At 33.4% G+C, this 14,317-nt stretch overlaps 1 protein-coding gene across 4 annotated transcripts in view; it reads left to right on the top strand.

Annotated features, from left to right (window-relative positions):
* The window catches only part of LOC149063793 (recombining binding protein suppressor of hairless-like), a 100,115-nt gene that overhangs the window by 42,093 nt on the left and 43,705 nt on the right, over positions 1-14,317 (top strand). For 3 of the 4 annotated variants that reach the window (XM_089255572.1, XM_089255573.1, XM_089255571.1), the window contains 2 exons: positions 3,088-3,246; positions 5,556-5,907. In XM_089255572.1, the coding sequence (XP_089111698.1) occupies positions 3,088-3,246; positions 5,556-5,907 (511 nt within the window). Of the gene's footprint in view, positions 1-3,087; positions 3,247-5,555; positions 5,908-10,053; positions 10,214-14,317 lie in introns of those variants that run through there. The other variant, XM_089255574.1, reaches the window with a different exon arrangement.

The raw sequence follows: 14,317 nt of genomic DNA, 5'->3' as shown, positions 1-14,317 counted from the left end.
TATTTATAATTACCAGTTTTTTAAATATTTATTTAAATAATAAATTGCATAATTAAAATCTAATATTGAAGCAACTAATAATTTTATTTTTAATTAAAAATGTGTAATAATCATCATCACCACCAGCCAAAGAATTGGGCAATCAAAGCCGTCCTGATGGGAAGGGGAACTAACAACAAAGTAGCAGCAGCGAAAAAAAATGTTCTGATACACATCAAGTAGATGAAAATCAGTACTTGCAAGGAACTTTCAATCTGAAAAGTAGGCATGACTGATCCAGAGCACTTTCCTTTTGACATTCCAGCAATACAGATGAACCAGCCGGACAATTTTACATTTTCAACACCCGCAAACTGGTCAAGATAGATAACTCGCTTCCAGAGATTCCGTATAGCTTCTGGGCTCTCCACCAAGACGAGAGAAGAGCAGGTAAACTTGCTGATTTATATTATGGGTGAACAAGCTGAGGACATTTACACTTCTTTCAAGTTGGCTGACACTGAAAGGGGAAACTATGAATTTGTTGTGAAAAAGTTTAGTGATCATTTCATTGTTAAAAAGAATACAATTTTTGAACGAGCACAGTTCAACAAACGTGTGCAGCAAGAAGGAGAATCAGTAAACAACTTCATTACTGCTTTATACAGCCTTGCTGAACATTGTGATTATGGAGAATTGCATGATCAACTCATACGTGATCGTATTGTTGTTGGTTTTCCAGATTAACCTCTAAGTGAAAGGTTGCAACTGGATGGCCGAACTTACACTAACAAACGCGGTAGAACAAGTTAGGCTTAGTGAATCAATCAAGCAGCAACAACATAAACTCAATGAAATGGAAACCGTTGTTCCTATACATGCAATGACTTCAAGAAAATCTGATCACTTTCAATATCAAAAGTCTGGTGTGAAAAATAATCCGAAGAGCAAGAACTTTTCAGATTCCCAACATTCGGAGACATGCAAATGGTGTGGCAAGCAGAAACATGAGATAAGATTATGTCCAGCTAGAGATGCCAAATATTTTAAATGTTCGAAACTGGGACATTTCGGAAACATTTGTTTAGCAAAGAAACCAAACCAGCATTCGAAAATTTCGTTCTTGGGTCATATTCAAGACAACACAAACCAGAATTGGACAGTTTTTGTCAATATTTTGAATAAGAAATTGAAATTTTGACTAGATAGCGGAGCAGATCATACAGTAATACCTGCAACTTTGTATCACAAGATGTTTCAGAAATTGAATTTGAAACCAGCTGATAGAACTCTCTGTGGTCCAGATAACACTCCGTTAAAAGTGCTGGGCATGTTCGAAGCATCTCTGAGCTATGTAAACAAGAAATGCACAGAAGAAATCTATGTCATTGATGGCTTGAAAAACTGCCTTCTTGGGAAACCAGCTTTGATATCCTTTGGTTTAGGACCCAATATCAATGCTGTTCAATGGATTACTGTAGTAGATCAGAAAAAAGAGTTTCCTGAACTGTTCGAAGGACTTGGACTCATGAAGGCATGCTATTCCATACAACTCAAGCCTGATGCCATTCCATGTGCAGTAACATCGCCAAGACAAATACCTATACCTCTTTTGAAGAAGACAGAAATCAAGATAAAAAGGATGGTCGAACAAAAAGTCATAACTCCAGTCACCGAGCCTACAGAGTGGTGCTCTACTGTTGTCATAGTGCCCAAAAGTGATGGAAAGGTGAGAATTTGTGTGGATCTGATCGAGCTGAATAAAAATGTTCTACGGGAATTACACCCCTTACCCAAAGTGGAATACACACTGAATCTCTTATCTATTGCCAAAGTGTTCTCAAAACTGGATGCAAATTCAGGATTCTGGCAAATCCCATTGGATGAAAAATCATCTTATCTCACAACATTTATTACTCCATTGGGAAGATTCAGATTTCTTAGACTACCCTTTGGAATCTCTTCTGCTCCAGAACATTTACAAAGAAGAATGATACAAATTGTGGAAAACACAAGTGGAACAGTTTGTCAAATGGATGACACACTAGTGTGGGGGTCTACTCAAGAAGAGTATGATATGAGATTGAGAGAAGTTTGCCAGAAACTGAAGGATGTTCATTTGACATTGAACAAAGAAAAAAATGTATCTTCTCAACGAGCAAAATTAAATTTCTTGGTCACATCATTGATAGCCAAGGAATTCACCCAGATGATGAGAAAATCATTGCTATCAAGGAGTATAAGTCACCAACAAATAAGAAGGAACTGAAACAGATGTTGGGCATGGCAAATTACTTGGCTTGTTTTGTTCCAAATTATGCAGAGTGCTTTCTCCTCTAACTATGCTTCTCAGTAACAAAATAGATCTTATCTGGGATATACCTCAGCAAAATGCTTTTCTCAAATGGAAGGAGGTACTGTCATCTGATCCTGTTTTGAAAATCTTGCAAAACAGGCAAGATTGTTTTTTTTTTTCAATTTCCGATTCGCTTGCGAAGATGCATGTGTTTTATTTTTCATATATCTTTTAGTAAAGGTTCAACTACTATTGTTCCACCTAAATCTATCAACAGCATTTCTTTTAGTCACAGGACATTATGTCCCCCACCCCTCCACTTTTGGGGTGTCGTATTACGTCTCCAGCAGTAGCAATCTTTTTCTGTTATCGTGTTGTAGTTTCTGACAAGGACGAACCACATATCAAACTCACAACACCTCTTAACATCCTTTCAGCGAGCATCTTATTAACCTGGGCTACCATGCTCGCCATTGTTTGGTCATGATAGTTTGTAATGAGATTCAGTGTTTGTGTTTCATAGGATAGATTTCAGTAAAAGAAAATCAAATACAAAATTTATATACAAATTTATTGTTGTCAAAAGACTTTTGAGCGCTACTGTACTGGTATGGCATATAGTTTGTTCAAATTATTTTGATCAAGAAATATTGTTATATTCTGTGTTTTAATGATGAAGCCAATACTTAAATTTTTCTTTAATGCATTTGCATCTATCAATTTTCGTGTTATAGATATATTTAAATGAATTTTTCTCATGATTTTCACTTATATGTGTGTGGTATTTATATTCATTTACTTCCATTCTGAAGGTGCAGTATGGGGCTCCAGCTTCTGAGCTTACCTACAGAGGCTCTCCCCAGCATTTTCCTGTGACGACCGCTATGTCCATTGCGAAAAATGTACCAAACACAACTTCATCACAGCCTTTGAATCCCTATAGTATTTTTGATTGCTTGCCACATAATCAAGTAAATATAACCAGTATTCTTGCTTCAGTTGCATTATCTAGTTCTTCAAAAATCTTTTACCTATGAAATTTTAATGAGTTAAGTTACTTTGACAAAGCTGACAATTTTACGGCTAATAGAACACTCATTGATACAAAATTCATGGGTGTTTAAACCGGTGTTTTATGTGTATTTGTTTGAATACTTGACGCAAGCTTGACACAGAGTTTGGCATGATATTGTTGTATAAAATCTCTTTATTCCCATTATTAGTGCATTAGTTGGCATGTCTGGAAACTTCTGTGTGCTACCAGCTTTCCAAATGCTGAAACGTGGTCATTTTCCAGCATGCTAGAAGATTGGGTTAAAACAATGTTGAAAGAAAATCATTCCATTTAAATTACCAATATCAATTCGACACGCCATTATTACAAAGTGATAATTTGAAAATTTGCAAGTTTTAGTTAAGTACAAAAAATTATATGTCTTAGCATGCACTATGATATGCTATAACTAGAGACAGGCAATCTGTAACACAAGTCTAAGCGAAGTTATTCTTTTTTGTTTCTATGTAATATAATGTTAAATATACTCATTATTCAGTGTTTGAACAAGTTTTTCTCAAAATATCTAAAATAGAGTTATCTAGTTGCATTATTGACAGGACAAACTTATATTAACACTAGAATGACGCGAATTTCAAACTACCTAGAACAACGGAAGCTATCATTTTGACTGCAACAGGAAAAATTCAGCATAAATTACTTTTCTTCACTGATTTTTTTTTTCTGAAACTATGCAATTTCTTTATCATATCTTTATGATAAATCAGTTTTCATTCACCATTTGTTTCATTTTATTTTGGCACAATATGACTTGTATGATAAATACTAATCGGGTTTTGGTAAGTGTTTTGATCATTATTCTTTGAGCTCTTGTAATTTGTTGCTTGATTTTCACTTGGCGGTCCTCTGACAAGGTTTGAAGTATGATAGCATCAAGAAATTTGCTAAAAGATTGCATGTGCAGAATTCATAATCATAACACCAAAATCCTGAGCGTTGTTAAGTACATACATGAAACAGCTTTTCGATCATGACTGCATAGTGAGTGCACTGAACAAATTCATTTTGTCAAAAGCATCAACATTCATTAAGAGTAATAAAATTTCATATAATTTTGGACAGAACTGTTTTTAATTTGCTGCCAGCCATAAGGATCAACTGACCAATCACAAAACAATAGTGTATGTCAAGCCACTCATGTACGTAAATACAACCTGAGACTCCGGAAAACTTGACTTTTGATCCAGTTTTATCAATTCTCCTGATGATGCCAAACACTAGTGTTGGAAAACATTGAGAAATAACTCAAATGGACGACGGTTTTCAAACCCGAATAAACAATTTTCATCAGAAATTTCTTCTGTCCATAATTTCAAATTGTCTGTGGCAGAGTATGGCTATTTAAATCACGTGATTAAAAAAGAAATCATTGATTTAAAATTTTAATTTGTAAATTGAAAAAGAATTAAATTTTATTTTTTCCACTGCATTAACTTCAATAATATTGAAGTAAAAATAACCTAGTATGGTACACATGTTATTGGAATGCTGTAAAGTTGCTGAATAAAAGAAATATGATTTGGTAAATATTAGAACCTGTATATATTGTCAATGTTCATTATAATGGCACCCCTTGCTCCATGGAAAATACACATTATATTGGGAAGTTGTGATGTATAATGCTTGAAAAAATTAACTTCTCTTAAAAGAATTAATATTTGGGCGGAATTAAATATTATAATATTAATTTCTTTTATAGTTAAGAAGTTGAAGTGGAAATGCTTCTCAGGCCAGAAAATAATTATAAAATTGTAATTATCAGTTACATGCACATGCCTGTGTAATAAATTCTCCAGTATTAAGGGTTGAGATTAAACAAAATTTTAGTAAACAAAAACATAGATTTTGTAAATTTTTTTGCAGACATGAGGTTGAAACAGAACTGAGTTTGGACACTGTATTGATTGAATGGTCTTTGTAGGTCGTTATATTTGATGAAAAAAAAAACATGGGATGAATAGGAAAAAAGTGGGACTTATCATTTGGTTGTTATAATGGAACAGGTGCAATAACACATGGTCATTATAACGAGCATCGAGATATATAGATTATGCATAAAGCTTAGATTCATATTATATAATCTGAATGTTGTATAAAAGGATATACAAAAATCTAAGTTCAATGCAGTCGATTGTTGATTTCAGAGATAACATATACTGTAATTGTCCGGGCCAAATTATTTAGTTTTTTACATTCTCTCTAAAGGCCAACAGCCGTTCCAATGCAACAAGTCTTCCAGATGGCACTTTGCAGCAACCGTTCAACTTGAATCTCCTAAACCATAATAACATTCCCCATACAGAAACAAATCAGAACAATCATCATCACGAAAATTTCCAATCGAGCTCATCAATTGCCCCAGAAGTACAAAACAACAGATTACTGGATAGTCCGCCTGTCGATTTATCAAGTCCAAGACCAGAGAATCGCTTAGGCCATCTGGGATACGTTAATGCATCACCCAAGGGCGATTCACCTGGCCATTATAGAGCATCAACCACATCAAGAACTGAGAACGGGCCTGAAAAATCACCTCATGACATATCAAATAGCAACAGTGAGTATATAAATGCATTTTATGCTCATGTATCTTATCCACATTAACTTTTATTCATCTACTTTCTGCCATGTCTTTATCATATTCAGTTTCTGTTATGTTGCATCTTTTGAACAAACAATTAAAAGCAAACAATAAAAAGATAAATTTAGGCATCACCTTCATTTTTTAGGAGCCCAGTGCAAAAATATGCAGAAAATTATGATTTTTTACATTACTTTACATAGAGAAGTTCTAGATCACAGGTGCAAATCTCCGGCCTGCGAAAGGTGTTCCCATAAAAATAGAATCAACACACACAACACAATAAATGCCTGGGCTGACCATATTTCCTTTAAAAAATTACTTTGACAAATCAGGACTCATACGATATATCAGTTATCTTAAAAAATTGTCATAGGCAAGTGAAGCTGCGAATTACAAACAAAAAAATTGTCAAATGCAAATAAAGTTATCTACAACCAGAAAAAAAAATAGTCAAAGACCAGTGAAATTGCAATCCGTTGCTAAAAATGTTGAAAAATTTCCAGTGGCTGGAAATAGAAGACTACTGCAAGTCGTAATGGGTAAAAATGCAATTTACGAAATAAACGCATATGCTCGACAAATATGTAAAATGAACAAATTTATGTAACTATAATAATAATGTCAAAATTATCAGAATGTGATTAAAAACTCATGAGAATAATCTTAATTCTTGATTTTTCAAAAATTCAAGTGAACCTCGTTGAAAATAAGGGAAAAACCTGGACATTTTTTTTTTTTTTGGGACGACAAAAATTTTATGGGAATGTCTTGTACATGCTAAAATACAAGTCATATGGTCGCCCTGTATAAAGGGTGATTTAGAATTCATGGGACGAACAAGTGGTGATGAGCACACCTAAGCAAGCATTTTTTGTCATGGAATATGTGGTAGAATATGGAAAATTAAGGTGCACACTCTGTAATAAAACACATTGATGGGTTTTAAAGAGACTAATTTTGGCAATGAGGTCCCCAATGGTGTCAATAGGAATCACATGCATGATTCCTAACAGATGGATTCAGAAAAATAAGTCGAGACAGAGGAGATATGGATTGCAGATGAATGCCATGCAATGAGATTGCCTTATCTAATCTGTTGGAGCAGAAATGCAGTGCTTGAGTAATTCAAAATTTTCCCCAGCAAAAATGGGTCTACTTCATTATGTTAGAACCATATGGCCCCTTGGATGGTTGATAGCACATATCACAGTTAAATTGAAGAAATATTGGAGAGAGTTTGCTACTGGTGAAGTGCTATTGTGCTCTCTCTAAAATCCCTCCAACACCTCTGCTATTGCGATTTGGCCACACATTCCACAACCAAAAATGCTTGTTTAGGTCTCTTGTATCACCTCTTAAAGCTTGTCTCATGAATTTAGAATCACATTGTATACAAGGTTCAGGCCTGCAAGTAGCAGAAATGCTGCATACTGAAAAGGTTGTGCACCCCTGTTATAAGTGCACCATACATCAAAATTCCATTGTGTTACATAGTAAAATTAATCATTTCAAGGCCACAGTTACGTCAATAATATATTAATCAGAACTTTCAAAGGGATTTTACATTTCAGGAAAAACTGGAAAAACCTGGAATTGTAAGGGAAATTTTTTTATTAGAAAAAGTCAGGGAAATCAGAAAAAATAGCCCATTTTTGTTCTAAAACCTTGAAATTTCTGACAACAGACTTGGAAAAATCATTGTGATCGTCATATAATCAAAAGTGAAAAATAAAGAAAAACATTTTTTTTTATCGAAAAGAGAAATCCAGAACGTAAATTGTGATTCAATAACATTGTGAACATTGATAATCCACGAATCTTGCAATGGAATGCAAAAAAACTGCTGAGGAGAAATAAGGTTTTTGTAAGTCCCAGTGTAGAACAGTGTATTTCTGCTACATTATCATAAGTGCATGTAAAGTGTTTCCGAAAACTTATCATAACTGCACATCGTAGAAAGCCATGCGTAAAAAAGTATCAGGAGTGCTCAGTTGTGATAGTTTCATAAGCTGACTTCGGTGAGCAATGTCGGAAGAAGCATGTGTATATTACGATTTCTCTCCACGTGGGTATTTTTTATTTGAAAACGATGAGTGGTAAGAGAACTGTTTTTAATCAAGAATGGGCAGATAAAAATCTAAATCTTCAGTGGGCTGATGGGATTAAAGCAGTCAAAGATGACCCGTATAAAACATGATATTGGCTTTGCAGCAAAATGTTCAATTCGAGCAACATGAACAGACAAGCTGTTCAGAACCATGCTGAGCATGTGAAATCAGAGGAGTATTTTAAGCAACCCAAGAGATTACTAAACCTTTCAGTTCTGATGCTAAAGCGAGTGTGGAGTATAAGCTTATACTGCTAGGACTTGTGATGCAGAAAATCAACTACATCTTTGACTTATGTCACAAAGGAAACAACAGTGAAGACTGACTGTATTTTAACGTGCATAAGGAACCCTCTAATTTTATTCAGGCTAAAAAAAAATTTGGAAAAAAGTTGTTTACAGATATACCTATAATGCTATTCATGTATAAGAAACCCCTCCTATATTTTTAGGACCCAATTTTCATCAAGAAGGTGCTCCTTATACATGTTGAAATACGGTAAATCTTGTGGGCATCGAAATTAGCATCCTATAATCAATTTAAGGATATTGGAGAAATTTTCAAGGTAATGTTTCCAGACTGAGTATTGCAGAAAAAAAGGAAATTTTACATTCCTTGATTGTGCTTCATTTTTCCATCAGGTGTAAAGTATAAATGTGTGTATAAATGTATGTATAAAAAAATTTAATAATTAATAATCTATGATCACGATATTATTATGATAATGATTACAATTAGTATAATTTATTTTATAATTACTTTCAGTTAAAAATAATAATACATTTTTGATTAAGAAATTGCCTGAAAAAGTCAGGGGAAATTTTTTTTTAAAACAAAATGAGTATAAACCCTGTTTCATTTAAATCTGTTTTTGATTATAATGTTTAATTTCATTAGAAAAGAAAAGTTCAGTTACAATGTAAGGGGAAAAAAACAAAAACCATTTTTTGATTTTCAATTTTATTTATACATTCAAAATTTATCACCTTAATTAATTGAAGGAAGAAAGTCAATTTTTTTTCAAGTAAATACACACACACACATATATATATATATATATATCTTCTCAGCCATTCAGTTTGTTTCTGAAACATTTCATTTTATTTCCATCTGACAGACGGAATTAAAGATCTTTCTCCGTCCTTCTCTTCGGCTTCTAAAACGCCTCCGTTCAACAAACAGAAAATTTCAACTTTGTTGTTTCAGGTCTTGTTTCCTTGTGGGAAACAGTCAGAAACTGGCCATATGGCAGTTTCCCAAGCCTCTCCCCCCCTTTCCTTCCCACTCCATTATCTCTCTCTGCCCCCTACCTACCTACCTGCCCATTGCAAAATATCCCTGCCTTGATATTCTCTCCCTTTATTTTCCAAAGACCACTTTAGCAATGGATTGCATGTGTGTGCCTTCACATATACATGCATGTTTGTAGTATTTTCCACATGGAGTATTGCCAGTGAAGTGAGGGACCCGCTGTGTGTGTGTGTGTGTATATACCTCCATGATTCTTCTCTCCTCTCGAACTGTAGCTACAATGCACAGTATAAGATCTCTCTGCCTAGATTGATCTGTGGGAATGCTGGGAAGAACTACAGGTGTTCTCCAATAATTAATTGGGGGAAACTCTAAAGGTAAGGATAAGCCTGGATGGGTTAGAACTAGGAAAAGGGAGTTTGCAGCGATGGAGGGAGGGTTAACATAGCATATATATATATATGAGAAGAGCGATGCATTACTGTTTTCTAACTCAGAAGATTCAGCCCTTCCGCCAGCAGTTTTGTCTCCACCCCTTCTCGCGATGCAGGCTTTGTGATTGGTGGCTGTGTTCCTTGCTGCTAGTCGATAGACAGAAATGCCATCTTTAGATGGTGGGGAGAAGGATTGAGTAAGGGGCAGGGGAGGAAGTCTAGCTTCTGAGCTTAGGTTTCTGAAGAGCCGGCAGCTTTCTCCGTCAGTTGTGCAGTGTTCTCGCTGCCGACTGGTTGCAGCAGTAGCAGCAGCCGTATCTCTCTCTCATTATCATAGGGGCCTTGTTTTCCTTTAAAAAAAATTATTGTTTTGTATCACATTCTTGCTGTGTTTCTCTTTGATGGCGCAGCACTTAGATTTTGGCTTTGATGATTGCGGAATCCCTTTCCTGGACCCTGGTTATCATATTCCCTATGGTTACGGAGGTAGGAATGTTTAACACCTGTTTCCTCTTTGTTTTTTCTCATCATTAAAATTCCCCCTCCTTATATTGAGTGTGTGTGTGTGTAAGCATGGAAATTTTTTTCCCTTTTTTCGACCGTTCTTGCTTTTCATGTCCACGGTTTATGTTTTGGTTTTCCCTTCTGTGGTTTCCCAGGAGAAATGTGCTATTCTCATTGATTTTTCTTTCTTGATGTGTTTCCTGTTCTTTTTTTGTTGTTGTCGTTGTGTGTGGAGTCAAATATCTCAAACATTTCTTATTAGCATATAATCTGTTGTGGTCCTAGTATCAGGTATTTTTTGAATATTTGTAACTTTTTCAACATTATATAAATAAATTGGTAAAGTAAAAAGCAAAAGGTAAATTTCTCGGGAGATTTACAGGTTAGGTTTTCTAAAACTTTTTAGAAATGGAATTGTTATTTGTGATGCCATTCTATGTTTTTTCTTGGGAAAATAATTTCCCATCTCGAAATCTCATCTTGAGAATTTTGGCATGGCATTGAACTTTTTATGTTGCAATAAATTTGTGTATTATTAGCTGAGGAATAAAGTCTACAGTGGATCGAGGGGAAGGGGTCAAGGAAATATAGTTTATTATTTTTTATAATTTTTTTCCCTAAAAATATTTTTATGAAACTCATGCAGAAATTTTTACTCATGTTGTATGATTCCCTCTATTGACACTTTTTTTTACATTACTGGATAGCAGCAATGTTTAACTGATGTGTCACTAGTTTAAGGATGCATGACATATAGAAATGAAAAATGAATGGTATAAATATAGCGAAACCTTCAAAAAACAGCTACTAATGGATAGAGAAAATGTGGACATTACTGGGAGGTTGCCATTGTTAACCCTTTAATTGTTAAGCATTAAAATATCAAGAGGTGAAAAATTTGAGGGGTTATATTGAGAAAATGAGGCACCCTGTGTGTGTGTGATTGTTATTACATGACAAAAAATATATATATATATTGTCAGTATGTCAGTATTCGAAAAAATATGCAGTGTTGTACTTCAGGGAACACACACTTCATTTATATGACTTATAGATTTGAATAGTATAAAAATGTCATTTATTGTTTGTCAAATTATTTTTCAATTATTGTTGAAGAAAGCACTGCAATATTTCTGCTCCTTACATAGTATTTTTCTCAACAATGCAAGGTTCAAAAATCGTTCTTACTTGGTTTGTCAAGAAATAGGAGACGGGGAATGTGTACCTTTGAGCCATTCTGCTGGTAATTATAGAAACTTCATAAACATCTAAATACAAGTAAATAGGAGTGTTTAGGAGTTGTTTACAAGCACCAATGCCAAAACGAGCTCCAAATATGAAATGCTTTTATTTGAAAAATATAAGAAATTTTCATGCTGCTTGAGAGCAATATTGCCAAATAAAGGGTTAAGGGGAGTCTCATACCTTTTAACATAGTGAAAAACTGTACTCTAATAGAAATATCATTAAAAATACTATTTAACCATAGATTTATTCCTAATTTTTTACACATGCTCTTGATTGTATGTGCTATCCTATGCTGGTATAAAGTTTTATATATCTTTGATGTTTGTAAATGTTTTTGCCACAATGTTTTGTAAATTTTCAAAAAAATGCATTAAAAACAGCTTGCACGCATGATGAAATACCATGACATCGATGTAATTGAATAAAAATTGATTAAAAATAAAGAAAACTGTTCAATTCATGAAATGAAGCAAAAGGTTGAGATTTCATTAACTCAATCTTATTTAAAATTAAATTTTAATTTAAAATACCAGCACAGGATAGCACATACAATCAAAAATACGTGTAAAAAATTTGGAATAAATTGATGATTAAATAGTATTTTTAATGCTATGGACTGCATTTAGGAAACCGCAGCAAGAGTGCCAAATCAGTGGTGAAGGGGAGAAAATGATTGCAGAAAAAAAATTAGAAAAAAAAGTTTTGTTTGTGAAGTTCAAACTGAATGTATTTGATGGAATGATTCACGGACAGAAGTTTAATTTTTAATGCATTTCATCTTGCTGAGAGTTTTCACTGTCATTTTTACTAATGCAACTTATATGCTAGAAGGGGGAAGTTGAAACAATATCTTGCTTGTAGATATATCTCTAGCTGTCCTTATGACATAGGACCATACATATTTTTATGTTTGTAGGGTTCAAGGAAGAAAAATTTACTTCAGGACAAATATTGTGAAACTATATATTTTTCCTGTGATATACATCATTCTTCAATTTTTATGTTAAAAAGAGACCATTATTTGAAAGTATTTCTTTGGATGTTTCCTTTAATGTTAATCCAATGGGATGCGTTCTGCCCCAATAAAAAATAGCTGTTGTTCAGAGGTTACCATTGTTTACCACAGTATGTAACCACTGTATGTAACACATAAGAAATGTATTTTCTTGTGTAACTAAATTATAGTAATGGTTCAGAAATGAAATTGAAGTAAAAAAAAAGCCGAATAAAATTGAAAATAGGAGCTGTATAGTTTGAAGTTCCTTTAAGGAAAATATCTTATCTATATCCTCCATCGGATAAAGGGGTTGATCTTGTATGCACAAACGTTGGGGGGGGGGGAAGGGAGTGGCTTTTTTGTGCTACAGATGTTTATTTTAACCTCTAGGAGTTCAGCCCAGACTTCAACTATAAAACACCTGCAATCCTTGGAGATAAGGCTAATTAATTAAACACAAAGATTAATTGGAAAGATTTATTGCAATCTCCCTGAATCATTCAAGCATTTTTACAATTAATCTTTGTGCTTTGACAAATATTGAACATTTGTGTTTGTGGTATACTCAAGTAATTAGCATGCCACTGATACTTCCTTCCAAACTCACAAAGTTTTGAATGAACATTCAATCTAAACTTGACCATATATCTCTGTTTGTATTAATTATTTCCAGCCATGACTAGAAATCGAATGTGTGTGTGTGGAATACACAAATCGACTACCATTCTTGATCTCCTTAAAAACATATGCTTCAAAATTGTTGAAAGTTTAAGTTTCAATAGATATTGTTTATTATAAGGAACCCATTATTACATTCATTCCGTCATTGTTATTACAAGAAAACCCATTTTTACTGAGATTAGCCACATGTAAAAGTGCTGAATTTTAAATTATACGTTTTAAAGAGGATTATTAAATAAATTTAAATTTTTGTAGAAAAGAGAAAAAAAAAAGTTAATTCACCCCTGTGTTCAAAGTAAGTCAAGCTTTAGAAAATGGTTCAGTTTTTCTGACCCAGGGTTGGTAAGAAAACCAGTTTTTTTGAAAAAAACCAAAAAACTGGGTTTTTTTGGTTTAAACCAGTTTTTTTGTTTTAAATAGTATTAACATTAAAAACAATAAAATTTTTGAAAAATCATTTAAACTTCTAGTAATTAATTAAAATAAAATGTTTACTAATATAATTAACACTATTCCCATATTAATCAATAAATATTTCTTACACTTTAACAAAAACCAACTTTAACAATTTAATTATTTTTTGCTTAACTCAATGGATTACTGTGTGTTTGAAAATTCTTTTGATGTTGTTATTAATCATATAATATAGAAAGGTTTTTCTCCAGTTATATACTTTCAGTATGCTTAATTAGGAAGCTATTTTGCAAAAACTAATAAAAACTAGGTGAATATAATGTATTTAATGAAGCATAAATAATGCAGATTAATTAGCAATGATTTACGATATACAGGGTGATTATAACTAAGGTTCCGATTTCAAAACACTGTAAAAAAAGAACAATTGTCAGAATGACTTGAAAGTTGACATGAATATTCCTGAAAAAATGGAATTTTATTTGGTAAAGAGGGGAAAAAAATACTTGAAAATGTAAAATTAATGGCATCATCCAACATGTGGGAAATTTGCTCGCAGAATAGAAACAATAGCCATTCATGGCAAAATGATAACTTAATTATAGCATTGCACGATTTCATAATTCATGGAAACATCACAAAAAACAAAGTAATTGAACAAATAACTAAACTTACTTAAGAAATGTTAAATATGTTGTCCACCGTGTTCTGGCTTTGAGGTTGAAAGCACAAATATTCTAGTTCAA

The sequence above is a fragment of the Pholcus phalangioides genome, unplaced genomic scaffold (assembly GCF_987345545.1).
Source record: "Pholcus phalangioides strain wild (caught in Gottingen) unplaced genomic scaffold, Ppha-v1.0 ptg000043l_1, whole genome shotgun sequence".
NCBI classification, from domain to species: domain Eukaryota; kingdom Metazoa; phylum Arthropoda; class Arachnida; order Araneae; family Pholcidae; genus Pholcus; species Pholcus phalangioides.
Note: the sequence above shows the minus strand (reverse complement) of the source record. Positions and strands in the feature narration are given on the sequence as shown.